Source organism: Gigantopelta aegis, chromosome 7 (assembly GCF_016097555.1).
Source record: "Gigantopelta aegis isolate Gae_Host chromosome 7, Gae_host_genome, whole genome shotgun sequence".
Lineage (NCBI taxonomy): Eukaryota > Metazoa > Mollusca > Gastropoda > Neomphalida > Peltospiridae > Gigantopelta > Gigantopelta aegis.
Window position 1 is genome coordinate 27,797,724 of NC_054705.1, and position 27,749 is coordinate 27,825,472.

At 36.4% G+C, this 27,749-nt stretch overlaps 1 protein-coding gene across 2 annotated transcripts; it reads left to right on the forward strand.

Moving 5' to 3' along the window:
- Nucleotides 1–27,732, forward strand: LOC121377452 (androgen-induced gene 1 protein-like). Of its 2 annotated transcripts, none has more exons than XM_041505438.1 (6): nucleotides 1–124; nucleotides 10,172–10,318; nucleotides 23,017–23,118; nucleotides 24,421–24,536; nucleotides 26,536–26,687; nucleotides 27,687–27,732. In XM_041505438.1, the coding sequence occupies exons 1-6, from the start codon at nucleotides 59–61 to the stop codon at nucleotides 27,722–27,724; spliced, it is 621 nt and encodes a 206-aa protein (XP_041361372.1). In that variant the 5' UTR covers nucleotides 1–58; the 3' UTR covers nucleotides 27,725–27,732. The 2 variants fall into 2 exon arrangements, with proteins under 2 accessions (XP_041361372.1, XP_041361371.1); XM_041505437.1 differs by lacking the exon at nucleotides 1–124 and adding an exon at nucleotides 5,329–5,570.
- The last annotated feature ends 17 nt before the right edge of the window (nucleotides 27,733–27,749 follow it).

A 27,749-nucleotide genomic window follows, 5' to 3' on the forward strand; every position in this document is an offset into this window, starting at 1 on the left:
TTTGTTGTGCTATTCAGCCGTTTTCTTATTTTATTTATATTCTGTTTGGTATGACTGGATGTACAATCCTACAGGTCATGATGGATACGCAGGCAATTTAAAATATTTGACATTCTGGAATGAGGCAAGTTTGTGTTTTCTGTACTGATAGTATCCTGGTTACGTTACACGATCCAGACAGCCTATATGTATGTATATGTCGGCGCTCTGGAGCGAATCGCGTCTACGGCATGTCTGTAACCTAAATAACAGGTTACTGTTTCACTAGTTTCATAGCTGTATATGCTCTTGCATTTGTTATTAAATTATTTTTTATATATATACATCACGAATTGTTATAGTTTTGAAAATCTAGGGAGGACCAATGGGTAGGACCTCCATTTTCCTCAATGATGCCAGTACGATACACAATTGTCACCTTCTCAAAACCCCTCTTCCTGCACTTGACCTTGAATAAAATCTATGACCCACCCAACTTACAAAATTCCAACTTGGGCCACTTACTTTTAGATTGTACAATGAAAATGTACAATAATTAATTCAATACTCAGTTTATACTTAACGCTGTGCCCGCTACCTTCAAGAATGAAGCTAGTAAAGTGTCATTGCAATGACAGTTTTGTCTCGAATTTCAATATGAAAATTATTAAAATAATTTCCTTAATGTTCATGGATTCAGTTAATCCCACCCACAACCTATCCATCTCGTACATCAATTGATTTAATCAGCAATTGTCACGAAACTGGTGCCATTTACTAGTTTACATGTGCCATTGATCTGTCAGGTGTGATTGGTATATTTACCATACATTTTTATCTTGCTATGTATCTTCATATCAAACGCGAATACATACACAAACTATTTTGTATTACTGATTGTGCAATTGTAATATAAATCCTACATGTGAAAATGCCAGTAAACTGCAGGACGCCAACAAAACTTCAGTTATTAATTTAGTACAAAAAAAAAAAAAATCAATTTGAAAGAATAATCACGATTATTTAGTTCAACTCAGTCATGGGAAGTTTTACTATTTTACCAATCAAAGGAATTAGCAGTGATATGTACGAGTTGGGTGGAAAAGGGTAGCATATATGTCTCCCAGTTAGTTTTAATTTACGTTACGTGTCCAAGTTCCAAGTTCTTTATTTGCTTTGAGTTTTACAACTCATCAGCTGGATACATAACATAAATAATACAACATAGTTATACAAAATACACACGTGCAAAACAATGGTGGGTGTGGTTTATATATAATCATGGACAAATGAAGTGATATAAGTTACATTTATTACATTAACTATTATCCTGTATTAACCGATCTCTAATTGTATTCGCTGGCACTAAATATTTGCCTAGGTTATTCAATTCCTTATTGTTACCGGTGGTTAATAACTGTATAAAACAATACACACTTGGCCTCTTATAATAATACATTTTTATATATTTACAACGCAGATCTTTGTATTGTGGACACTCTATTATAAAGTGATATTCATCTTCTATGGCATTAGCGTTACACAGAGTACATATTCTTTCTGATCGTTCAATGTTTCGATACCTGCCAGATTCTACATTTAATTTATGAGCGCATATTCTAATCTTGCATATTTCTTTTATATCTCGCGTTTCCATTGGCAATCTTAAATACGTTTGTAATCAAAATTCATTTAATAAATGTTGATATAAAAGTCCTCTAGACGTTGTCATTGTTTTACTGTAACATAATTGCTTAAAAGTATCTAATATCCTTTCTTTGATTATAATGTAAATACTGTCGTCAATATACGATAAATTCCAAATATAGTTCAATCCAAGTGAATATAATTCGTGCCTAATGTTAATTAACCAATTATCGTTATAGTGTGCCATTTCTTCATATATACCCCTTAGAATACAATTTGTAGTGTTACGTAATTTTATCCAATATTTAAAAATTCTCAGTTTTCTTGTTATTTGAAGTGGAAACCGTCCCAGTTCTCTATAAACAAATTCGTTACACGTTCCTTTTCTTACACCCAATAATCTTTTACAAAATTGTATATGTACTTTGTCAACATCATGACCCGAGTGAAAGCCCCAAACTTCAGCACCACAACTAAGGATAGAGTTAATATATGTATCAAAAACAGCAAGCATTGTTTCGATATTGAAGAAATTGTTCCTACATACATTCAATATTGAGAATAATGCCTTCCGTCCTTGTTCTGCAAATCGCTTCTGTGTACGTGCAAATTTACCATTATAGAAAAATAAAACGCCAAGATAAATAAATTCATTTACAACCTCTAGTTTACATCCATTAAAGTACCATTTCTCATTATGTCGTAATTTACCTCCGTTTCTAAAAACAACAATTTTAGTTTTATTTGTATTGACAGTTAAATCCCAGTTTTGGGTATAATTAAACAGAGAATTGATAATTTTTTGTAACCCTTCTGGTTTTTCAGCTAACAGAACCATGTCATCGGCGTACATTATCAGGAATATGTTTAACATTTGTATATCGATATAAGGACAGTTGTCTGATATTAGCTGCATCTCACAGTCGTTGACATACATGGAAAATAATATTGGCGACAACACTTCTACTTGAAATAAACCATTTTTGCATATAAAGAAATCAGAAATTACATTATTATATTTTACATAACATTTAACATTTTGATATAACGACCTTATTATAGCAAGCATTTTTCCACTTACGCCTTGTTTAATTAATTTATACCACAAATTTTGTCTATTTACAAAGTCAAATGCTTTTTTGTAGTCAACAAAACAGCAATAAAGCCGTTTTCGTGCATTACACACTCTGTTTATTAGGGACTGTAGAACGAAAATTGCATCCACAGTGGACAAATGTTTTCTAAAGCCAAACTGGGCGTCAGTGTAAGTAGGGTATATTAAACAGAGAAAATCAAATTACTGTAGTAGTAATTTAAAGGTGTGCGCGCATATCGCTAATATACACTTTCTATAAACATGGCGTATTGGTCCGACAATTCCAATTCACCTCGTGTCATTTTTCAACAGGAATAGTGTACTTGATCGCTATATTGTACTGATCGAATTAAACACTCGAGGCTTTAAATACAGCAACATACCTTATTAGTTTGGTAAAAAACAAACATAACAACCAAAACAACAACAAAACAAAACAGAATACACCCTGCTGAATATAGTATTTCTTGGCATCAGAATCGTCAGATTCTGATCGAGTGTCATTTGTTGGTTAAGCATTGCGGTTCTATATTTTGTGCGGTAGTTCAAACGACGGTTATGAGAAGAAATGGTTTATTTGATGTTCACCTCTCAACACAATTTATTATGGTTATATCGACGTCGGGCATTATGGTCAGAAGCAACAAAGATAATAAGAGGCACCCGTTGCCGCCATACCTACTGCCGAAAAAAACCACCCTAAACAGTCAGGGGTCTTTTATATGCACTTTGATATACAAGTCGTGGGCACTGGTTGAGATAAAAATATATCGGAATCTACACAGTAATAATACAATTAGAGATTGTGTTCTAATAGGTTTGTTTTTGTTACTAGTGACTTCGTGGACATTATAGGTTAAGTATCATATGCTTTAATTTGATAGTACATGTATATGAAAAAAAAACCACACTTTGAAAAGGGGGTGGGGCATAGTCTCTCCCAGCCCCCCTCCCTGCTCCAACGACCCTGGAGGGTGTTACAAAGATATTAATTAATTAATTAATAACTAAATATATAAGTTATAAACTGGGGCGTAGCCAGAGAGGAAACAACGCCGAGGAAAACCCAGACCTGTAAAATAAATATCAGTGTCATGGGAAAAATAAAATAAATCTGGGGAAACTCCAGACGAGGCAAGCGCCTCGTCTGCCTCATGCTGGCTACGCCATTGTTATAAATTTATGTTTTAGTTGAGAGAAGGGTACATGGACCACTTAAAGTATTAATCAAAATTATACCCAGGTGATTTTCCAGTCTTATATATTAGTTATGAAAATCCCTGGAATTAAAACCATAAAAATGTGCCAGTATTATTATGACCTGTTAAGGTATTCAAACAACCGGTCGAAAAACGACAATAAATGACCTGTTATAGATAGAAATATGAGATGTATTTACAATTGTATTGCAAAACTTATATAATTTGAAACAGACTATAACACCCAGGTTGATACTGATTACCGTGACAGGTGAAATCACAAATACCAAGTTTATTTAAAGTTATAAGCAATTTCCCTCTCTTATTCTCCAGATGGAAAAAGGAATAAACTGCTTTCACAAGTTTACTAACTGTAACCGAGACTGCAGGTCCTCGTACAATATATTAATACCAGAAATAATACACCTGTCCCCAATACAATGAAGTTGAATAAACTGCTTTGTCAGATTAAGATTTTAAAATATTATTTATTCTGGATACAACATCAGTAATTTTGTTGTTTGCAAATTTATATAATTATTTTAGTTATTTCATTTAATATGCGGGACTGCTGTGCATTCTTACACTTAGTACTTGTAATTTCACCTGTAGCCCAGTGGTACAGCGCTCGCTTGATGCGCGGTCGGTTTGGGATCGATCCCCGTCAGTGGGCCCATTGCGTTATTTCTCGCTCCAGCCAGTGCACCACGACTGGTACATCAAAGACCGTGGTATGTGCTATCCTGTCTATGCATATAAAAGATCCCTTGCTGCTAATCGAAAAGAGTAGCCCATAAAGTGGCGACAGCGGGTTTCCTCTCTCAATATATGTGTGGTCCTTAACCATATGTCTGACGCCATATAACCGTAAATAAAATGTGTTGAGTGCGTCGTTAAATAAAACATGTCCTTTTCTTTCATTTGACACGCACCAACTTTTTAACAAAAGTTCTTCGAGTAAACCAGGACCCAATATCGGAAAATTTATGGGGGGAAAAAGAAACCCCTAAAGTAAAATCAATGATTTTAGGTTTTGTAGATTCTTACTTGCTTACTTTATTATTGATGGAAATGACCCAAATGTGGGGGAAAAAAAGCCTCACAAATGAACGTTCAGACAATAACAACAATCTGATGTTGATTTCACGAACTGTTGACATGAAAACAAACAGTGGAATTTAAAGCAACGCATAAATAATTCATAATATTACATTTATAATTTATCAGTTACATATCAGGCCCGTAGGAACAGTATGCGAAGGGGTTACACGCTATAGTGTGGTTTCACAAGCACATGTTTATAGTTTATACCAAAAATAAAATAAAATAAGTTTATTAATACAAAAAAATAAAAAAGGACAAGTGTTCAGAGTTACTTCCCTTCAACCATGTAAAACTTTTCTCGTGATCACGTTTGCCATTTCAATAATTGATTGGTGCAGTGTCTGTAATGCAAAGCTAACATATATTATTTAGCTATGTTACTTCAACTTGTCATATTTTATTTTCTAATGTGCATAATGTACCTAATTTCTCTAGTATATAATGTAATGCACATTAAAACTGTTACGGCTGATGGCAGTCTTCATAGTTTTTTGACGTATGGAGGTTTTGGTGGTAAATTGAAGTACCTGACGTTTTGGAATTTGGTAAGATGACACACACAGGATCTAATGTAATATGTATTTAAGATGGTACCTAAAGGTGACCTCTATAGACAGACACACACTCATTATTTATATTTTGCTTACTACATATTAAATTTTGGATTAAAATTGTAAAGTTGGTTCTTCAATCTGATAGGGCCTAGAGGTATAAATAATTGTGAGTAGTTACGTTTAAATCTAATGAATGTGTTGTCAAAATATAAAAATAGGTTTATTGACAGTCAATGGTGTTGAATCATATTTATGTAATGGTTAATAATTTTAAGAAACTTTTTGTATGTTATTATAGACATAGTATGTCTGCTACAAGTACAGTTTTCTTGACTATTTCTTTAGAGAGCAAAAAGTAATTATTTACAGTCAAACCTGTCCTAGCGGTCACCTGTATTCAGCGGTCACCTGTATTCAGTGGTCACCTGCCTTAAGCGGCCAGCGGCCACCCAAATTGGATCCCAAATCTCGAAAATACCTGTATTAAGCGGCCACAGTAAATGTTTACTATTATATAAAGGAGATATTTAACAACAGCGATAAGGTGCAGCAAATAACCGATCTTCACACCTGGAATACTAGGACCCATTCAGTCCCGACACCTCTGCTGTGTGTCAACTAAGAAAGTATGACTATAGACAGCATCTAACTGCCTCTGGGCAGGCTACACTTGACATATGTAGATTCACTTACTATGACAATACACTGCATGAAGCAGAAATTAAATAATTAAATGGAAAGAGAAAACAGAATGGTTGAGAACGGTTAATTTAATACATTCCAGTTGCAGTTTTTCCTGAAGGAGGCAACATGTCAAATGTTTATTTATAGTAAACTATGAAGCACACATCCATTAATTAACAGTGAAGACGTTAAAACAAGAAACATGTTTTAAAGACTATATGTCGCAACCTGTAATCAGCGGCCACCTGTCTTAAGCGGCCACTTTTATCTACTCCCTTGTGTGGCTGCTTAAGACAGGTTTGACTACTTATTTTATCATTGGTGTTACCTGTCATTAGTGTTACCAGGTACCGAGTAACACCAATGACCATTAGTAACACCAAAATGAATGACAATGCATTTTAATAAGATGCCGTTATCCTCGCTTAGCATATTTTTGAAGATGATTTGAAAATTAAAGGGACATGTGCATCATCATAGTTGCATAATGGCACTTTGGGTAAAATAAATGTTTTGTTTGAATGTAAAGAGTATATCATCAATGTCCCTAACTGTGTTATATGCTTCCAGCTCTGTTCAGTTTGTTTTCTCGTGAACAGTTAGCACAATTAACATCTTATTTGTTGTCTGCTTGTTCCTCACAGTTAGTGAAAATTTCCATTAACAATAATAAAGTTCAGACAAGTAGGTATCTAAATACAAAACTTTACAAACCTCTACTAAAACCATTCATTTAACCAAATTGTTTTTGTTTATTCCTTAAAATTACAGATATCTGGTTCACTTGACTTGTAGAAATTGACTTAAATTAGAGGAAGATGAATTAACATTTGGTGCGTGTCACATGACCTCACACGTGCCAGATCAACAAGGCCAAATTATTTAATTTTTTTGATTTGTAATTCCCCTATTGTTAGAATTTGTTTTAATTATTATATTCAATCTGCAAAAGGTATGCTACATTTTTGTGCCTCAACTGTAGTGAATAGTAGACATATAATTCATTCATAACAATTGCAAATAATTTTGAATTCTGTTAATTAAGAATCAGTTCATTAGAACATTTATATTTTACAACCTATTCCCTGGCAGTGGTATGAACATAACGCCTTTCTGTATTAACAGCAAGTGTTAGTAATGGGTGTTGGTAAAAGGCAGACCGGATATTGAAAATCCTGCATTAAAATTGCTTTTTGGTTTAATAAAAGGAAAAAGGACAAAGAGTTAACTAAGATTTTGAATAATAACGATATTAGAATGACGTCTCGTATTTATAAGGCGTCCTTGTTTTTGAAATTTTTTTCGAACATTTAGCGTAGATTTTTACAGCGCTTATGTGAAAGCAACAGTAGGATTAACACTTTTTACTTGTTATGGGGAATACAAAGTATACAGTAAAATAGATTTAAACCATATCACTCATAGTTCATAATTTTATTATGAAGTTAATCTTTAAAGAAATATATGGAGGTCTGCAATAAACAGTCCTTTCTTGTATGGTCTACTACTGGTGCATATTTAAACATAGACCTGAACTAAGTTATGTTTCTGGATGCCTGATTCAGACAGCTGATGTGTGAGTCCAGGACAGCGTGCTTGAGCCTTAATATAAGCACGAAAATAACTACATAAATGAATGAATGAATGAATTTTTAACTTAATATTTAAAAAAACAAATTCAGTTGCTGAATTTTGTCTATTTTTTTAAACTGTGTGACTGGCCGTATCTAACTTTTATCAATATGTTCCCCAAAACACACAATTATTTTAATAGGCCTTTAATAGTTGTAGGCTGAAATTTTATTTTTTTGAAAGAAAATAGTAATTACATACTTTTGCTAACAAGTAGGTGTAGTCTCAAGAATAATAGTGTTTCAAGCATACAGTCTTGAATGTCATTGCATAGGTGCCAACTTTCTGTTTTGACCGTGAGTCTCAAGGTTTGAAGACCTGCCTCACGGCCACTTCTGATCTCACGTTTGTCTTTTGTTCAACAAAATATTCAGCTGGAAAAAAAAAATCAAGTAAAAAAAACAAGTGAACTAAAAGATTTACAAAATAAATCATGATTTCCGATTATTTCCGTAACCGAATGTCACAAAAATAACCTGGTTACTTCGAGGCCATGTAGCCATCGTAAGCCCCTTGTCTGAATTATTTATAGTTATGCTGTAGCGTAAAAGCTGGGTAGATTTTTATGCAACAGCGGCGCTCAAGCTAATGCATTGTGGGATAGCATCACGTTACAGCGTCTGATCTTGGTGCCAAACGCAAGCTTGCAGAAAAGTATATCTGTCATTGGACATCATTATGCCAACAAATGTAAATTTGTTGCCTAAAAGAGGCAAAAAGAAAGGCCAGCGTTATAGTGTCAAGTTCCAGGTTAAATGGGTGACATAATTTGGCTGTATTCAACACAGCAAGAGGGACGAGCACTCGTTCTTCTGCACAACTTATGATTATTATTATGAAGGCAAGATGAACAATGATCCTCATGCCGGGACTATACAGCATAGAGGCGCGTTCCCTGGTTGGTGGATTGGGGAAGCCCTCCTTAGAGGGGTTTGCACCGGATAACATGGAAGAAGGTGCCGTGAGCCAACATAGTCAAAGAGAAGGACAACTTTGATTCCAAACCCAGACAGAGGGAGCTCGCCAGCTACGTACAGTCGTCCCTCTAAGAGAAGGATAACTCTGATTTCAAACCCGGACAGAGGGAGCTCGCCAGCTACGTACAGTCGTCCCTTTAAGAGAATAATTAACTCTGATTTCAAACCTGGACAGAGGGAGCTCAGTGAGCCAGTCTGGCTGAAATGAAAAATAGCCCATTGGGTCCATCAATGTGAATCGATCCTAGATGATAGTATGAGAACTTCTGTTTAAAATGGATCCTAGATGATAGTATGAGAACTTCTGTTTAAAATTGATCAAAGCACAGGAAATGAAGTATCCAAATGCAAAATATTTCAAACCCATAACCACCTAGTAGGGGCGCTTACGATCTGTTTTGTTTTTATTACATATCGGTACCCTAAAATTATTTTCTGGCAGAAAGCCTGCACAATGGCAGCCAGCTGAGGACATCCTATTTAAACAAAAACGGTATTAGACACACGTAGATCAGAACTTTGTTTTATTACACATCTACCAGTTCATCCAGAGGACACTATAGGTTTCATCTCTGTACCTTGTCTTTCTGTCTGTCCATCCGTTGGTCTGTTTGTCCATCCATTAATTTGTCCATCCATCTGGGGGTTTTTTACATTTTTTCCCCAGTGCCTCTAGATATTGATCTGAAATTTAGCTTTATAATGTATTATTACAGGTCAAGTTTGATATTCATGGCGATATACTAATTTTTAGCATATTTATGGCCCTTGAACTTAGGAGGTGAGAAAATTGGTTGGCCCCATTAGGGAACATGTATGGATTTAGCAATACTCTCAGAATGCTTGTTGAAACTATTGATCAATAGCTCTGTCATTTCACAAATATTTTTACATATGTTGCTGAATGTTATATAATATTTATAGGATATTAAACGAGCTTCTATTTCGTATCATATTTATGTCCCAAGTGAAAGCATTTTCAATTGTCATGAGCTTTAGCGAGTGACAATGAAAATTATTTCACTCGGGACATAAACATGATATGAAATGATAGCGAGTTTAATATTCTATTTATTACCCACAATCGATCTTAATTTATATCACTCATCTCATTTTGTTGACGTTCCTGTAAGGTTGTAGTGCACCAATTGATGACGTCATTGTGTGACGTCAAAAGTGTTATGTCCCACTTGGCATTTTAGTGGGACGTATCACTTTGATATGTACCAAGATATTTTTAACCATATGGGTAATAATAATACATTATGTAATATTAATAAGTATTGTTATTTATTTTAGGTGCTTCAGACATTTTACTTTGGTTTGTGTACTGTAAATGCAGTGTTCGGAAGTAATGTGGATGTGTGTGGTAATCCCAGGACAAGATCAAAACTTCAGAAATGGAAAGATTATCTCCACACGACTTTGGTGTTCCCAGTTGGAGCTGTATGTATGGTTCTTAAATCTCCACTCTTCTTTCACCAGGGGCTGTTCAACAATGGTGTAATTTTTATACCCTTCCAGGGAACATTTTGTTTTCTATATTTTTAGTCCGCTTAGATTAGCAACTGCTGTTTAATGTTTTAAAATTATGTAGCGGTCTTTGAAACTTGCATTGTGATACTGAACAAAATGTTCTCTGCCATGGCAATGTTTTATAATGGTACTTAAGACCATAATCCTCTAAAATTACATAATCCTCATCAACTCAACTCCACCTCCCCTCACCTCATCTTCCCCCTCCCCTCACCTCATCTTCCCCTGTCATAATGACATAATTTGACCAATATTATTGGATTTGTTTTTTTCATTTATGTTGTTTTGTTTGTTAATAAGTGTTCCATTTTTACAAATCTGTTAAAGATCACAAGAATCCATTGAATTAAAAGTCTTGCCTACCAGAAACATATTACCCGTAGATGTCTCTGATACTTGCATCCATACATGTAGAGGTTTATCTCGGTCCACCAGGACCATGTTAAAAAAACTAAACTTTACAAAAATCAAACGTTACAAAAATAAATTAAAACAATTCAGTTAAAATTATAATTGAATAAATTTCATTTGATTAGCTCTGCTATGAGGAGATTTCTGTTGAAGTGTTTATGTTCTCCTAGTTTTTTGATTGGATGTTATAAAATCTGGTACTTTGATGCTCTGCGGGGGCAGGATGTAGGCCAGTGGTAAAGCGCTTGCTTGATGCGTGGTCGGTTTGGGATCGATCCCTGTCCGTGGGCCCATCAGGGTATTTCTTGTTCCAGCCAGTGCATCACGACTGGCATATCAAAGGCTGTGGTATGTACTATCCTGTGTGTGGGATGGTGCATATAAAAGATCCATTGTTACTAATGGAAAAATGTTGCGGATTTCCTTTCTAAGATTAAACATCAAAATGACCAAATGTTTGACATCCAATATATTGTAGCTGATGATTAATAAACCAATGTGCTCTAGTGCTGTCGTTAAACAAAACAAACTTTAACTTTGATGCTCTGGGGCACTCTTTCACTAACTAATAGAAAGATGTTTAAGAATTTTTAAATTTTTATAAAAACATTTTGAATTTAAATTGAAAATCTTATAATGTATCTTCTAGAGTTTTGATCAGATAGTTATGAAACTTGGTGCTATAATTCTTCGGGGCAGTCTCCACAAACTATTAGAGATATTTAGCAAATTTTGAATAGACCTCTTTCACATTCCCATTGTGCATACATGTATTTAGCAAATTTTGAATAGACCTCTTTCACATTCCCATTGCGCATGTGCGCGAAGAATACTGTCCCTTGCTGAATTGGACGGTATCGAGGCTATATACAAATTGGGGTGCATGATCGACAGTTGTCATGAGCGTCGTGAGTAGCTTCGTAGGAGCTGTGAATCTAGCGACTAACGTACATATTTCGTATACGATGTTAAAATGACTGCAAAAACCGGTCTACTAAAGTTTATATCAGAATGGTTTAAGACCAAAAGCAGTGAAACATTAACTTAGACAAACTCTCTAAACTGTCAAGGGTATCAATGCAAAATTAAATGAATGAATGAATGTTTAACGACACCCCAGCACGAAAAATACATCGGCTATTGGGTGTCAAACTATGGTAATGCAAATAAATAAAGTGATGATCAACATCAACACAAAAACTCAAGACCCAAACAAAAACAGTGTAAAGAACTGTGCAAAAACACAAATATCACAGAATTTTACGGATACTGAATTTTACTAAAAACTTCAATTTTGTGCTGTATTGGCCATTCTCAAAGAGAATGTTATACCCCTGCACCACAGTGAGGTTACAGCACACGCAGGGGCAAAATTAAAAGATTCATACAATAAAATTAACTTTAGTGGAATGTGTTTGCTACTTTTAATAAATTAGAATTATAGTTAAATATTCATGCGGATTTCCAGTGATGTTTAATTCTCCACATGTATCAGTATTTAAAATTTAATAAAATATGCCTCCCTTTTCCCCTAAACCCCCAACAAAACCCCCAACTCACATAGACCTTTATCACAGTTCTATTTTCCCCCTTATCGTTTCATTAAAAAAAAAAAAAGTCATGCAACTACTAATCAATGTTACATATCTGTCCACAAATTATTTATTTATTTATTTACTTATTTTATTTTATTTTATTTTATTTTATTTTTACTATCATTTATATCAGATACATACAACTTCACTTGAAATAATATCTGATATTTACTAAGTTTTAAAACATATGAGCTGTCATATGCCAGAAACCGAGTAAACACGGCTCAAAGTTTGACGTCACATGTAAACGTGGAAGTAAAAGTTGACATGCTGTTTGCGTTGTTTGTTTTGAAAAATTTACAAGATGACATCTTCTTCTTTACATGAAGATCAGTTTGAAGTAAACATATATCTGTATGTACAATAGTGTTTGGTTACTATTTTGTATTTTGTACCTGAGAACATTGGTCGAGATCATTAGCGATACCATCAGTACTTTGATACACATTTACAACCATAGGGAGAAGTCCTATTTATCGATATAGTATGCAAGTATCACATGTTTTTATAATGTACATGATTATACATAACATAAAGTTCAGCAACTTTTCCAGAGTGGTAGACCCATGCAACCCGATAAGATCCTAATTTGATGTTTGGTCTAACTTATGAATATTGTATATACATGTAACTTCAGGCCCATAGCCAGCATGATTACGGGGGTGGGCGAAATTGCATGTAAACGGAACTCATCAAATGCGAGCACCAAAGGCGCGGAGCTGTAAACGGGGGTGTGTGTGTGTGGGTGGGGGGGGTGGGGTGGGTGGGTGGGGGGGGGGGTGGGTGGGGGGGGGGGGGTGGGGGGGGGTGGTGTCCCTGATTTTTAATATATATATATATATATATATATATATATATATATATATATATATATATATATATATAACCCCTTGCCAAACAATGATATGACGCCAGTTACACTCGAGAATAATACACTAACTGATTTTTAATATATATATATATAAATAACCCCTTGCCAAACAATGATATGACGCCAGTTACACTCGAGAATAATACACAAACTTTTGTTGCGAAATGTACGTTAACAAGTTGCATTAAGTTGTGGTATGCATGTAAAATGGCCTGGTCACAGAGCCACGACAAGAAACCATTTGTTTTCAGTCGTACCAATGTATTTATAATAAATGATACATGGCATACTTCTCACATCCCACAAACAGGATAGCATACACGACATCCTTTGATGGGTCATTGGTTGGGATGGAAAATAATCAAACGGATCAAAACTTCAGCAAATGAAACCTCAGACAGATGTTCTTGCTACATTATCCTGGTCATTTGGGGACAAGGACTTTTTATAAAATCCGATATATATTTTTCATTTGATCGAAACACTCAATCCTGCATGAGGGGATCGTCCGATCCACCCCCCACCCCCGGTTACGGGCCTGACGTCACATGGTACTTAATATGTTTGCTTCAAACATTCAAACGAAGTACCTTATGACTGCACATAATAAACCCTCATGAGTTTATAATAAAGAGATCATCCTGAGTTTGTATTTATATTATCAAGCTGTCGGCTAGTCTAATCTGTTATAAATAAAACTTACATCTTTCTTAGGTCAAATAATCTTGCTTCGAATTTAAATAGCTGTATATGCAATACAGTTACATTTCTGACCATTCTAATGTCAGTAGCAACCGAGAAGGCAGAGGAGGGACTTTTATAAACCCGGTTTAAAATATGGCTTTTGCCCCCCCCCCCCCCCCCCCCAACTAGACTGTGTCCCTCCTCTACAGATTGTGCCCCCTCCCCTCCCCTCCCCCAACTCCAGATATCATTCCTACAGGCTTGATTCTAATGTTTTATATACTATAGCTCAAATTTTATATGTATCATTTAATTTTATTCCAAATACCGAAATTGTTTTTAAATAACTTGGTGAAAAGAAATCCCGACAAGAATCCTGAATGTATTTATTTGTATAATGCTTTATAAATATTTAAATCATGTTAAATACAATAAATATCTGCATATATACGTGCGCGCATACATTAATATTATTTCAGCCCATATCCGATATTTATTGCATACGAATCCGAACCGATGGTTTGTCGGGCGTTAACAACCAGATATTTTTTATTTCGTGACAAGCAATAATTCACAAATGTCTCCAATAAGTCTTGTTGGATGTCGACAGAATTTTCGGGTTCCCTACTGATATAATAATTAATCATGGAGATATTCACATTCTTATTGCGTGGCCTCCCATTGTCTATGCCCTCCAACTTGTCCACAGGTCTATTTTTGCGAGATCTCGCGTGAGTTCGTGGTTTGCGTCCTCGAGTTACCCTGCAACGGGCACATGCGCAGTGGAATGTGAAAGAGGTCTATTTGTGAAGTTTTGTTATATTAAAGAATTTTAAATAGAAATTTAACAATGAAAATATTAAATGTCTCCTCATAGAAGTTTCATGGGTTCTACATCTAAGTATAATTTATTCATAATGACAGCCTTCATAAACTAATACATGTACTAATAAATTCTGAATTAAAAAAAGAGAATTAAATTGAACATTTGATTGTCTGTTTTTGCCTTGAGTTTGATCAGACACATGTAGTTCTGACATTTGGTACTATCATTCTCTGAGGCAGTTTCCACAAACCAACAGAGATATATTATTGCAGAATTTTAATTTAATTTTTTTGAAATTGGTTCAAAATTTAAATAAAAAAATTTGAATGTCTATCTTCTTAAAGTTTTGATCGGATAGTTCTGAAACTTGGTGTTATGATTCTCTGGGGCAGTTTCCACTAACTGATAGTGAGATATTTTGGAAGTACATTATAATCCTGTTGGTTCGAACCCCGTTGGTGCTCGAAAAAATTGTTCGACCCAGGGCTTCTAGATTATGGTAGCCCCACTCCCATGGCTAGTGATATTCAATGTTGGGCTAGTAAATAACTACTATTGCCATGCCCGATGACTAGTGAAAAAAAGTTCAAGTGTCGCAGTTACAAACACATGTAAGTCTATATTGTAAATATGAATATCCTGTCCCCCAACTCCACCCCCAAATCTTTGTGTTTTTAATCGCCATCTCCCTTTATAGGTGACATATCTGATTATTACTATCAGTAAAATTGTATTAAGTAAAGTAGGGCCAGTGAATTTTTAATCATGGCTGGTACCTTTTTAAAATCACTGATCCCATGGCTAGTGGATTTTGTAAAAATTCTAGAAGCCCTGTCGACCCATCGGGTAGTTAACCTAACCATTCAGTCAACAACATGTAAGTAACTCGTGACTTTGTTTTTGGTTCGAGCGTTGTGGTATATTCGACCCATCGGGTAGTTAACCTAACCATTCAGTCAACAACATGTAAGTAACTCGTGACTTTGTTTTTGGTTCGAGCGTTGTGGTATATTCGACCCATCGGGTAGTTAACCTAACCATTCAGTCAACAACATGTAAGTGTAACTCGTGACTTTGTTTTTGGTTTGAGCGTTGTGGTATATTCGACCCATCGGGTAGTTAACCTAACCATTCAGCGACAACATGTAAGTAACTCGTGACTTTGTTTTTGGTTCGAGCGTTGTGGTATATTCGACCCATCGGGTAGTTAACCTAACCATTCAGTCAACAACATGTAAGTAACTCGTGACTTTGTTTTTGGTTCGAGCGTTGTGGTATATTCGACCCATCGGGTAGTTAACCTAACCATTCAGTCAACAACATGTAACTCGTGACTTTGTTTTTGGTTCGAGCGTTGTGGTATATTCTACCCATCGGGTAGTTAACCTAACCATTCAGTCAACAACATGTAAGTAACTCGTGACTTTGTTTTTGGTTCGAGCGTTGTGGTATATTCGACTACCCATCGGGTAGTTAACCTAACCATTCAGTCAACAACATGTAAGTAACTCGTGACTTTGTTTTTGGTTCGAGCGTTGTGGTATATTCGACCCATCGGGTAGTTAACCTAACCATTCAGTCAACAACATGTAAGTGTAACTCGTGACTTTGTTTTTGGTTCGAGCGTTGTGGTATATTCGACCCATCGGGTAGTCAACCTAACCATTCAGTCAACAACATGTAAGTAACTCGTGACTTTGTTTTTGGTTCGAGCGTTGTGGTATATTCGACCCATCGGGTAGTTAACCTAACCATTCAGTCAACAACATGTAAGTGTAACTCGTGACTTTGTTTTTGGTTCGAGCGTTGTGGTATATTCGACCCATCGGGTAGTTAACCTAACCATTCAGTCAACAACATGTAAGTGTAACTCGTGACTTTGTTTTTGGTTCGAGCGTTGTGGTATATTCGACCCATCGGGTAGTTAACCTAACCATTCAGTCAACAACATGTAAGTGTAACTCGTGACTTTGTTTTTGGTTCGAGCGTTGTGGTATATTCGACCCATCGGGTAGTTAACCTAACCATTCAGTCAACAACATGTAAGTGTAACTCGTGACTTTGTTTTTGGTTCGAGCGTTGTGGTATATTCGACCCATCGGGTAGTCAACCTAACCATTCAGTCAACAACATGTAAGTAACTCGTGACTTTGTTTTTGGTTCGAGCGTTGTGGTATATTCGACCCATCGGGTAGTTAACCTAACCATTCAGTCAACAACATGTAAGTGTAACTCGTGACTTTGTTTTTGGTTCGAGCGTTGTGGTATATTCGACCCATCGGGTAGTTAACCTAACCATTCAGTCAACAACATGTAAGTGTAACTCGTGACTTTGTTTTTGGTTCGAGCGTTGTGGTATATTCGACCCATCGGGTAGTTAACCTAACCATTCAGTCAACAACATGTAAGTGTAACTCGTGACTTTGTTTTTGGTTCGAGCGTTGTGGTATATTCTACCCATCGGGTAGTTAACCTAACCATTCAGTCAACAACATGTAAGTAACTCGTGACTTTGTTTTTGGTTCGAGCGTTGTGGTATATTCGACCCATCGGGTAGTTAACCTAACCATTCAGTCAACAACATGTAAGTAACTCGTGACTTTGTTTTTGGTTCGAGCGTTGTGGTATATTCGACCCATCGGGTAGTTAACCTAACCATTCAGTCAACAACATGTAAGTAACTCGTGACTTTGTTTTTGGTTCGAGCGTTGTGGTATATTCGACCCATCGGGTAGTTAACCTAACCATTCAGTCAACAACATGTAAGTGTAACTCGTGACTTTGTTTTTGGTTCGAGCGTTGTGGTATATTCGACCCATCGGGTAGTTAACCTAACCATTCAGTCAACAACATGTAAGTGTAACTCGTGACTTTGTTTTTGGTTCGAGCGTTGTGGTATATTCGACCCATCGGGTAGTTAACCTAACCATTCAGTCAACAACATGTAAGTGTAACTCGTGACTTTGTTTTTGGTTCGAGCGTTGTGGTATATTCGACCCATCGGGTAGTTAACCTAACCATTCAGTCAACAACATGTAAGTGTAACTCGTGACTTTGTTTTTGGTTCGAGCGTTGTGGTATATTCGACCCATCGGGTAGTTAACCTAACCATTCAGTCAACAACATGTAAGTAACTCGTGACTTTGTTTTTGGTTCGAGCGTTGTGGTATATTCGACCCATCGGGTAGTTAACCTAACCATTCAGTCAACAACATGTAAGTGTAACTCGTGACTTTGTTTTTGGTTTGAGCGTTGTGGTATATTCTACCCATCGGGTAGTTAACCTAACCATTCAGTCAACAACATGTAAGTAACTCGTGACTTTGTTTTTGGTTCGAGCGTTGTGGTATATTCGACCCATCGGGTAGTTAACCTAACCATTCAGTCAACAACATGTAAGTGTAACTCGTGACTTTGTTTTTGGTTCGAGCGTTGTGGTATATTCGACCCATCGGGTTGTTAACCTAACCATTCAGTCAACAACATGTAAGTGTAACTCGTGACTTTGTTTTTGGTTCGAGCGTTGTGGTATATTCGACCCATCGGGTAGTTAACCTAACCATTCAGTCAACAACATGTAAGTGTAACTCGTGACTTTGTTTTTGGTTCGAGCGTTGTGGTATATTCGACCCATCGGGTAGTTAACCTAACCATTCAGTCAACAACATGTAAGTAACTCGTGACTTTGTTTTTGGTTCGAGCGTTGTGGTATATTCGACCCATCGGGTAGTTAACCTAACCATTCAGTCAACAACATGTAAGTGTAACTCGTGACTTTGTTTTTGGTTCGAGCGTTGTGGTATATTCGACCCATCGGGTAGTTAACCTAACCATTCAGTCAACAACATGTAAGTAACTCGTGACTTTGTTTTTGGTTCGAGCGTTGTGGTATATTCGACCCATCGGGTAGTTAACCTAACCATTCAGTCAACAACATGTAAGTAACTCGTGACTTTGTTTTTGGTTCGAGCGTTGTGGTATATTCGACCCATCGGGTAGTTAACCTAACCATTCAGTCAACAACATGTAAGTGTAACTCGTGACTTTGTTTTTGGTTCGAGCGTTGTGGTATATTCGACCCATCGGGTAGTTAACCTAACCATTCAGTCAACAACATGTAAGTAACTCGTGACTTTGTTTTTGGTTCGAGCGTTGTGGTATATTCGACCCATCGGGTAGTTAACCTAACCATTCAGTCAACAACATGTAAGTAACTCGTGACTTTGTTTTTGGTTCGAGCGTTGTGGTATATTCGACCCATCGGGTAGTTAACCTAACCATTCAGTCAACAACATGTAAGTGTAACTCGTGACTTTGTTTTTGGTTCGAGCGTTGTGGTATATTCTACCCATCGGGTAGTTAACCTAACCATTCAGTCAACAACATGTAAGTGTAACTCGTGACTTTGTTTTTGGTTCGAGCGTTGTGGTATATTCGACCCATCGGGTAGTTAACCTAACCATTCAGTCAACAACATGTAAGTGTAACTCGTGACTTTGTTTTTGGTTCGAGCGTTGTGGTATATTCTACCCATCGGGTAGTTAACCTAACCATTCAGTCAACAACATGTAAGTAACTCGTGACTTTGTTTTTGGTTCGAGCGTTGTGGTATATTCGACCCATCGGGTAGTTAACCTAACCATTCAGTCAACAACATGTAAGTGTAACTCGTGACTTTGTTTTTGGTTCGAGCGTTGTGGTATATTCGACCCATCGGGTAGTTAACCTAACCATTCAGTCAACAACATGTAAGTGTAACTCGTGACTTTGTTTTTGGTTCGAGCGTTGTGGTATATTCGACCCATCGGGTAGTTAACCTAACCATTCAGTCAACAACATGTAAGTGTAACTCGTGACTTTGTTTTTGGTTCGAGCGTTGTGGTATATTCGACCCATCGGGTAGTTAACCTAACCATTCAGTCAACAACATGTAAGTAACTCGTGACTTTGTTTTTGGTTCGAGCGTTGTGGTATATTCGACCCATCGGGTAGTTAACCTAACCATTCAGTCAACAACATGTAAGTGTAACTCGTGACTTTGTTTTTGGTTCGAGCGTTGTGGTATATTCGACCCATCGGGTAGTTAACCTAACCATTCAGTCAACAACATGTAAGTAACTCGTGACTTTGTTTTTGGTTCGAGCGTTGTGGTATATTCGACCCATCGGGTAGTTAACCTAACCATTCAGTCAACAACATGTAAGTAACTCGTGACTTTGTTTTTGGTTCGAGCGTTGTGGTATATTCGACCCATCGGGTAGTTAACCTAACCATTCAGTCAACAACATGTAAGTGTAACTCGTGACTTTGTTTTTGGTTCGAGCGTTGTGGTATATTCGACCCATCGGGTAGTTAACCTAACCATTCAGTCAACAACATGTAAGTAACTCGTGACTTTGTTTTTGGTTCGAGCGTTGTGGTATATTCGACCCATCGGGTAGTTAACCTAACCATTCAGTCAACAACATGTAAGTAACTCGTGACTTTGTTTTTGGTTCGAGCGTTGTGGTATATTCGACCCATCGGGTAGTTAACCTAACCATTCAGTCAACAACATGTAAGTGTAACTCGTGACTTTGTTTTTGGTTCGAGCGTTGTGGTATATTCGACCCATCGGGTAGTTAACCTAACCATTCAGTCAACAACATGTAAGTGTAACTCGTGACTTTGTTTTTGGTTCGAGCGTTGTGGTATATTCGACCCATCGGGTAGTTAACCTAACCATTCAGTCAACAACATGTAAGTAACTCGTGACTTTGTTTTTGGTTCGAGCGTTGTGGTATATTCGACCCATCGGGTAGTTAACCTAACCATTCAGTCAACAACATGTAAGTGTAACTCGTGACTTTGTTTTTGGTTCAAGCGTTGTGGTATATTCGACCCATCGGGTAGTTAACCTAACCCTTCAGCGTTGTGGTATATTCGACCCATCGGGTAGTTAACCTAACCATTCAGTCGACAACATGTAAGTGTAACTCGTGACTTTGTTTTTGGTTCGAGCGTTGTGGTATATTCGACCCATCGGGTAGTTAACCTAACCATTCAGTCAACAACATGTAAGTGTAACTCGTGACTTTGTTTTTGGTTCGAGCGTTGTGGTATATTCGACCCATCGGGTAGTTAACCTAACCATTCAGTCGACAACATGTAAGTGTAACTCGTGACTTTGTTTTTGGTTCGAGCGTTGTGGTATATTCGACCCATCGGGTAGTTAACCTAACCATTCAGTCGACAACATGTAAGTGTAACTCGTGACTTTGTTTTTGGTTCGAGCGTTGTGGTATATTCGACCCATCGGGTAGTTAACCTAACCATTCAGTCAACAACATGTAAGTGTAACTCGTGACTTTGTTTTTGGTTCGAGCGTTGTGGTATATTCGACCCATCGGGTAGTTAACCTAACCATTCAGTCAACAACATGTAAGTGTAACTCGTGACTTTGTTTTTGGTTCGAGCGTTGTGGTATATTCGACCCATCGGGTAGTTAACCTAACCATTCAGTCAACAACATGTAAGTGTAACTCGTGACTTTGTTTTTGGTTCGAGCGTTGTGGTATATTCGACCCATCGGGTAGTTAACCTAACCATTCAGTCAACAACATGTAAGTGTAACTCGTGACTTTGTTTTTGGTTCGAGCGTTGTGGTATATTCGACCCATCGGGTAGTTAACCTAACCATTCAGTCAACAACATGTAAGTGTAACTCGTGACTTTGTTTTTGGTTCGAGCGTTGTGGTATATTCGACCCATCGGGTAGTTAACCTAACCATTCAGTCAACAACATGTAAGTGTAACTCGTGACTTTGTTTTTGGTTCGAGCGTTGTGGTATATTCGACCCATCGGGTAGTTAACCTAACCATTCAGTCAACAACATGTAAGTGTAACTCGTGACTTTGTTTTTGGTTCGAGCGTTGTGGTATATTCGACCCATCGGGTAGTTAACCTAACCATTCAGTCAACAACATGTAAGTGTAACTCGTGACTTTGTTTTTGGTTCGAGCGTTGTGGTATATTCGACCCATCGGGTAGTTAACCTAACCATTCAGTCAACAACATGTAAGTGTAACTCGTGACTTTGTTTTTGGTTCGAGCGTTGTGGTATATTCGACCCATCGGGTAGTTAACCTAACCATTCAGTCAACAACATGTAAGTGTAACTCGTGACTTTGTTTTTGGTTCGAGCGTTGTGGTATATTCGACCCATCGGGTAGTTAACCTAACCATTCAGTCAACAACATGTAAGTGTAACTCGTGACTTTGTTTTTGGTTCGAGCGTTGTGGTATATTCGACCCATCGGGTAGTTAACCTAACCATTCAGTCAACAACATGTAAGTAACTCGTGACTTTGTTTTTGGTTCGAGCGTTGTGGTATATTCGACCCATCGGGTAGTTAACCTAACCATTCAGTCAACAACATGTAAGTGTAACTCGTGACTTTGTTTTTGGTTCGAGCGTTGTGGTATATTCGACCCATCGGGTAGTTAACCTAACCATTCAGTCAACAACATGTAAGTGTAACTCGTGACTTTGTTTTTGGTTCGAGCGTTGTGGTATATTCGACCCATCGGGTAGTTAACCTAACCATTCAGTCAACAACATGTAAGTGTAACTCGTGACTTTGTTTTTGGTTCGAGCGTTGTGGTATATTCGACCCATCGGGTAGTTAACCTAACCATTCAGTCAACAACATGTAAGTAACTCGTGACTTTGTTTTTGGTTCGAGCGTTGTGGTATATTCGACCCATCGGGTAGTTAACCTAACCATTCAGTCAACAACATGTAAGTGTAACTCGTGACTTTGTTTTTGGTTCGAGCGTTGTGGTATATTCGACCCTTCCGAGTTCAACCCAACAAGATTCTACTGTATTAATTTTTGTAAACAAAATTAGAATGCTGTTTCAGAACTCACTCGCTATAGCACTGGAAGATAAACAAGGAGAAAATATTTTGCATGAATTGATATTCTGTAAATTGAATGTGTAAAATAATATATAAGCTTATATTTAATATTACAATGTATTAATATCAAGTTTTTATAATACTTGGTCACACATTGGTTAGATTAAGGCCAGAATACTAGGTTGGTATTATTTTATTTGTTGTGAGATGTGGCTATGTTTGACTTTATAAATATGCCAGTTCATGGAATTAAAATCCTTTTTTTTTTAAAGAAAATTTTAATCAATGTTTGTATGGAAATGTGTGTTTTTTTCTTTCAGTTTGTCGTGGGGATGTTCTGGTCGATCTATGTTGTCGACCGGGAACTCGTCTACCCCAGGAAGCTAGATGCTATTATTCCGCAGTGGCTTAATCATGTGATGGTAACAACTTGTGTTTATCTGCTTACTTTTTGTTTTGTTACCTTTTGTTCTGGCCACTACATTTAAGGCGAGTGCACCATCATCCTTTTTTACCTCACCCATGTACTTTTGAAATACAGTACATACAGTTTTTATATGTTTGTCTTTAACAGGTCGTATTATGATATGGGGTTGTCCATCCATCCGTTAACTTAGCTTGTCAAGATCATACATGTATCTAGGATACCAATGCACGTAGCACCATCAAACCTCACTTGCAGGAACAATTTAGAATGGGGATGAAGAAGAAAATTCAGTTTCAATGATACCTAGGAAAAATTCATTCTTTATTTCTAGTGCAATTCTGTTAAAATAATTAAAATAAAATCGCTGTAAGTTTGGTTTTTCGTAGTGATGCAATGGTCATATAGTACATTGAACAAGAAATACAAATTGATTTAATAAAAGTGACACAAGCATGTTGATGAAAGGATGTTTGCAGTACACATTTCTCTTGTCTGCTTCGTGGAAAATGAGAGGCACTACAAAAATGACTATTTACTTGACCTTATTTGTGGACCCAATAGCCGATGTATTTTTCATGCTGGGGTGTCCTTAAATATCTAATCTATTCTATTATTTACAGAAGTTAGTACTACCTTTTTAGTAACAGTACTAGGAGATAATATTGTAATTAAATAACATCAAGTGTCAGGATTACAAGATGAGCCAGTTTTCAAAACTAGTAGACCAGATAACTGAGGTACTGGAAATCATAAAATATTAGCAGTCTTAAAATTTAACGAAAGCCAAATACTAGTAAGTGACATTTTAGTAACTTAAAACATAAGCGAGGCATGCATAATCGGATGTTAAAACAAATTAAGCTTTAGTTTGGCTGAAACAATACTTTATGCAGCTAACAGACGATTAAATTTAGTAGAAAACTGCAGTAAGGTGCATGCTACATGTGTAACTATTGTTTGCTGTATTTATTGTTTAAACAATATTTAGCTTGTAACCATTGTGTGTTGAGTTAATCACAAACTTACACACTGTTGTGCATGTCTTGAAATTTAGCGTCATAAAATACTAGTGTTTTGTTTGGTATTTAATGTACACTAAAATGTAGTTTTTTTCTTTTTTCTGTTTTCTTTTTTACACTTGTCCACAGTTAATTCTTACTAATTCCACATCCTTGCAGCTGTTTGCAGTTTTTTTTATGACAGTTGTGTGCATGTATTTGTAGAAAAGAATCACATGATGTGCCGTCATTTATAAAAGAGAAGACTCATTGATGTTTATTTTTGTATTTGTTTGCAGCATACAACAGTTCTGCCGATATTACTTGTAGAAAAGATGCTGACCTATCATCATCTTCCCCGAAGGAGGAGTGCTATTTCTGGCTTAGTTCTGTTTTGTGGAATATATTTTGCATGGTAATTAGTACTGATGATTATTAGTCCTCTACTGGTCCACCTTGGGGGGGGGGGAATAGGTTTCATCACCATCTTTCTGTCTACTTGTTCGTCCATTTTTCCACTTACAGTTTTTAGGACTTATTTTTTCACAATGCCACAAGATATTGAGCTGAAATTTTGCATAGAGGTTTATCATGTACTGTTACAGATCAAGTTTGATTTTCATGGCAATTACCTATTTGTGACAAGAGTTATATCCCTTGGCAGTATGAACATTTGAGATAAAAGTACATGTTGTTGTATTTGTTGGGCTCTGTAGGGGACGAAGTGCTTGTTTTCTCTCACTTTATAAGATGATAATAATGTGCAATACTGAAGCTGTTATTGATGGCCCAGTGGCTGGAAGATGATGTTTAAGACTGGTACATACATGGAGGATACCGGTTATTATCTAGTTTATGTCCCAAGTGAACTAATTTTCACTCATCGTGAGCTTACTTGTCACGATCTTCAGCAAGTGACAAGTGAAAATTAATTTGTGACATAAATTTGATAATAACTGGTACTGAGTTTGTTATTCTATTTATTACCCCATCTATTTGTTTTTAAAGCCTTTAATTACGATATACAGCGGCTACACATCCATGTATATAGAAACAACGTAAACCACTTTACACTGTTCTGAGTATTGATTTAACTTTGTATTTTAATCACGGTTCACAGATAACTTTCAAAAACCAAAGTTCTATATATTCTCTTCAAAAAACATCTATAATGAATTGCATTAAACTACTACATATATTTTATAACAAGTTTAACACTGAAAACAGAAAAATGTAAACACAAATGCTTTAAACTACATGTATATGGCGTCATTTTGTGTACTTTGCCAAATCGTGATGACGTCATTTTGTGTACTTTGCCAAATCGTGATGACGTCATATTTAGTAGTGTATGTTAAACTAATGCAGAATATTTCCCACTGCAAAAATATGAAAAATATTTTCTCTGTTATGAGTGACCGCTAGGGTAATAATGGTTTCATATTACAGTATAGTCAACCCTCTTTATAATGGCCATATTGGTGCTAGGCAGATCTTGTTGTTATATTGAATTTTCTGTTATAACAATTATGAAGAATTGGCTCCCTTTTTTTCTTCTCCAAAAGTTGTTAATTTTGTTGAATATGCACATACTGCATTATATTTATTAAATTACTAGCTAGCAATTTTGTCCGGTGTATGGTTAGGGTGACTTTTTTAATTAGTTACTTCTCGGTTTTTTTTTACAAAAGACATTTTGGTACATTACGGCGTTAGGCTGTAACATTTTCCCCCAGTAGATTGAAAATCAATGAAAAATTTCCTGTGAGCCCTATATCCCAAACTGACAATTAACAAGAACTCAAAAGAATAACTCGAACCACATAATGTGAGCCGTTTTAATACTTCCCCACCCTGGTCTGAAAACACTAGTGTTAAATAGAACTTGTAATCACTACGTTGCATTTAAAGGCATGCACGATTAAGCACATCTGATCCTGTTTGGGCAAGTCATCTATGGCGGGAACCGGCTGCACTTAAAAATGGGGTCCTGAGTTGTAGCCGTTTGACAAAAGAACTTTGTCAATTATGAGATCAACACTTGCCACATACATTAAAAAACCCTGTTAGTCTGGTGTAGGTAAACAAAACAAACTTTTAACTGTCAATGACAAACTGCCCAGATAACTGAAATATGCTAGAAGCTTAAATTATGCTCAAATCAGTTGAGCACACTGCCTCACTATGACAAGGACTTTTAAAAAATTACTAACTGTAGACACAATTTTTGCCATTACTCAAAGGCGTATACATTAAATATTCCTTTGACATATGCATCCCTAAAACATCAATTTTAAAATTTGACCCCTGTGGACTATTTGCATGGAATTGGCTATTTCTGTCACTTAATACTATAATAATTTGTACTGTACAAATGAGTGAATTGAGTTTCTCTAACAGTGTTTTCATTGTAGGATCATGTGGGTAGCATACTACGCTGACCTGTGGGTGTACGGGATCCTGCGAGTGATGGAAGTCTATCAGAGAGCAATCTTCATCTTGTTCTGTCTCATGTTCTTCATCAGTATATACCTGGTGGGAGAAGCCTTAACCAAATTCATATGGAGTAAGTTCAACATTATTTTACATTTATCTATTGGGAAAACTGGGGGTGGGATGTATCCCAGTGTTAAAGCACTCGCTTGATGCACAGTCAGTTTGGGATCGATCCTCGTCAGTGGATTGGGCTATTTCTCGTTCCAGCCAGTGCATCATGACTGGTATATAAAAGGCTATGGTATGTGCTATCCTGTCTGTGGGATGGTGCATATAAAAGATCCCTTGCTACTAATGAAAATATGTCAAAATTACCAAATGTTTATAGCTTATACCCATGTTTTTTGTTTTAGATGTCCAATGTTTTTACAACTTGCATATAAAAATAGCACATTTTTGTTGTTTTCAAAACAGTTTTTCTTTTGTTTTAAATCAAATTCGAAGTGGAATTAATGAAAAACCCACTTGTAATGTAGACTAGTACCAGATATAGTGCAAATCGCAAGTAGTATAGTGCAAATCCAAGTAGTATACATGTAGTGCAGATCTACAGTATCTCACAAATTTGAAAGTAATTTAGGTTGTTTCTGTGAATTGTCCAAATTCATGTTAAATTTGTGCTACTTCAATCATATTGCTTACAAATCAAGAAACCATTATTGCCCATTAAGTTGACAACAACAGTATCTCTCTTTGACTAACCATTGGATGAGCATAATATTTTTCAATAAGATTTGACCAATTACAGGAGCTGTAATGATTGCTCTGGTTAAAGTTTTTAATAGTGAATGATCTTACTGACAGGCATGACCATTTTCCTTCGATCCGACACAAACATTATTTGTTTGCTGTTTTTCTCACTTGTCATTGTCATTCTAGTAGTGCGTAAGGAAACAGTGGCATTACATATCTTCCCTGTTTGATGTGTGTTACCCAGCCAAATATCACCTAATACAAATAACTGTTAAAACTGACTGCTTCATTTTTGCATTATTGTTGAAAGGTATTTTAGTTTAACTTGCCTGAGTTGTCAATAGTTAATGATTTCACCTCTTTTTTTTCCCCACAGGAAATCAGAAAAAATATTCTACATCTAAGTTGTCATAAAGGAGAAATAATGAAAGATGAAGGT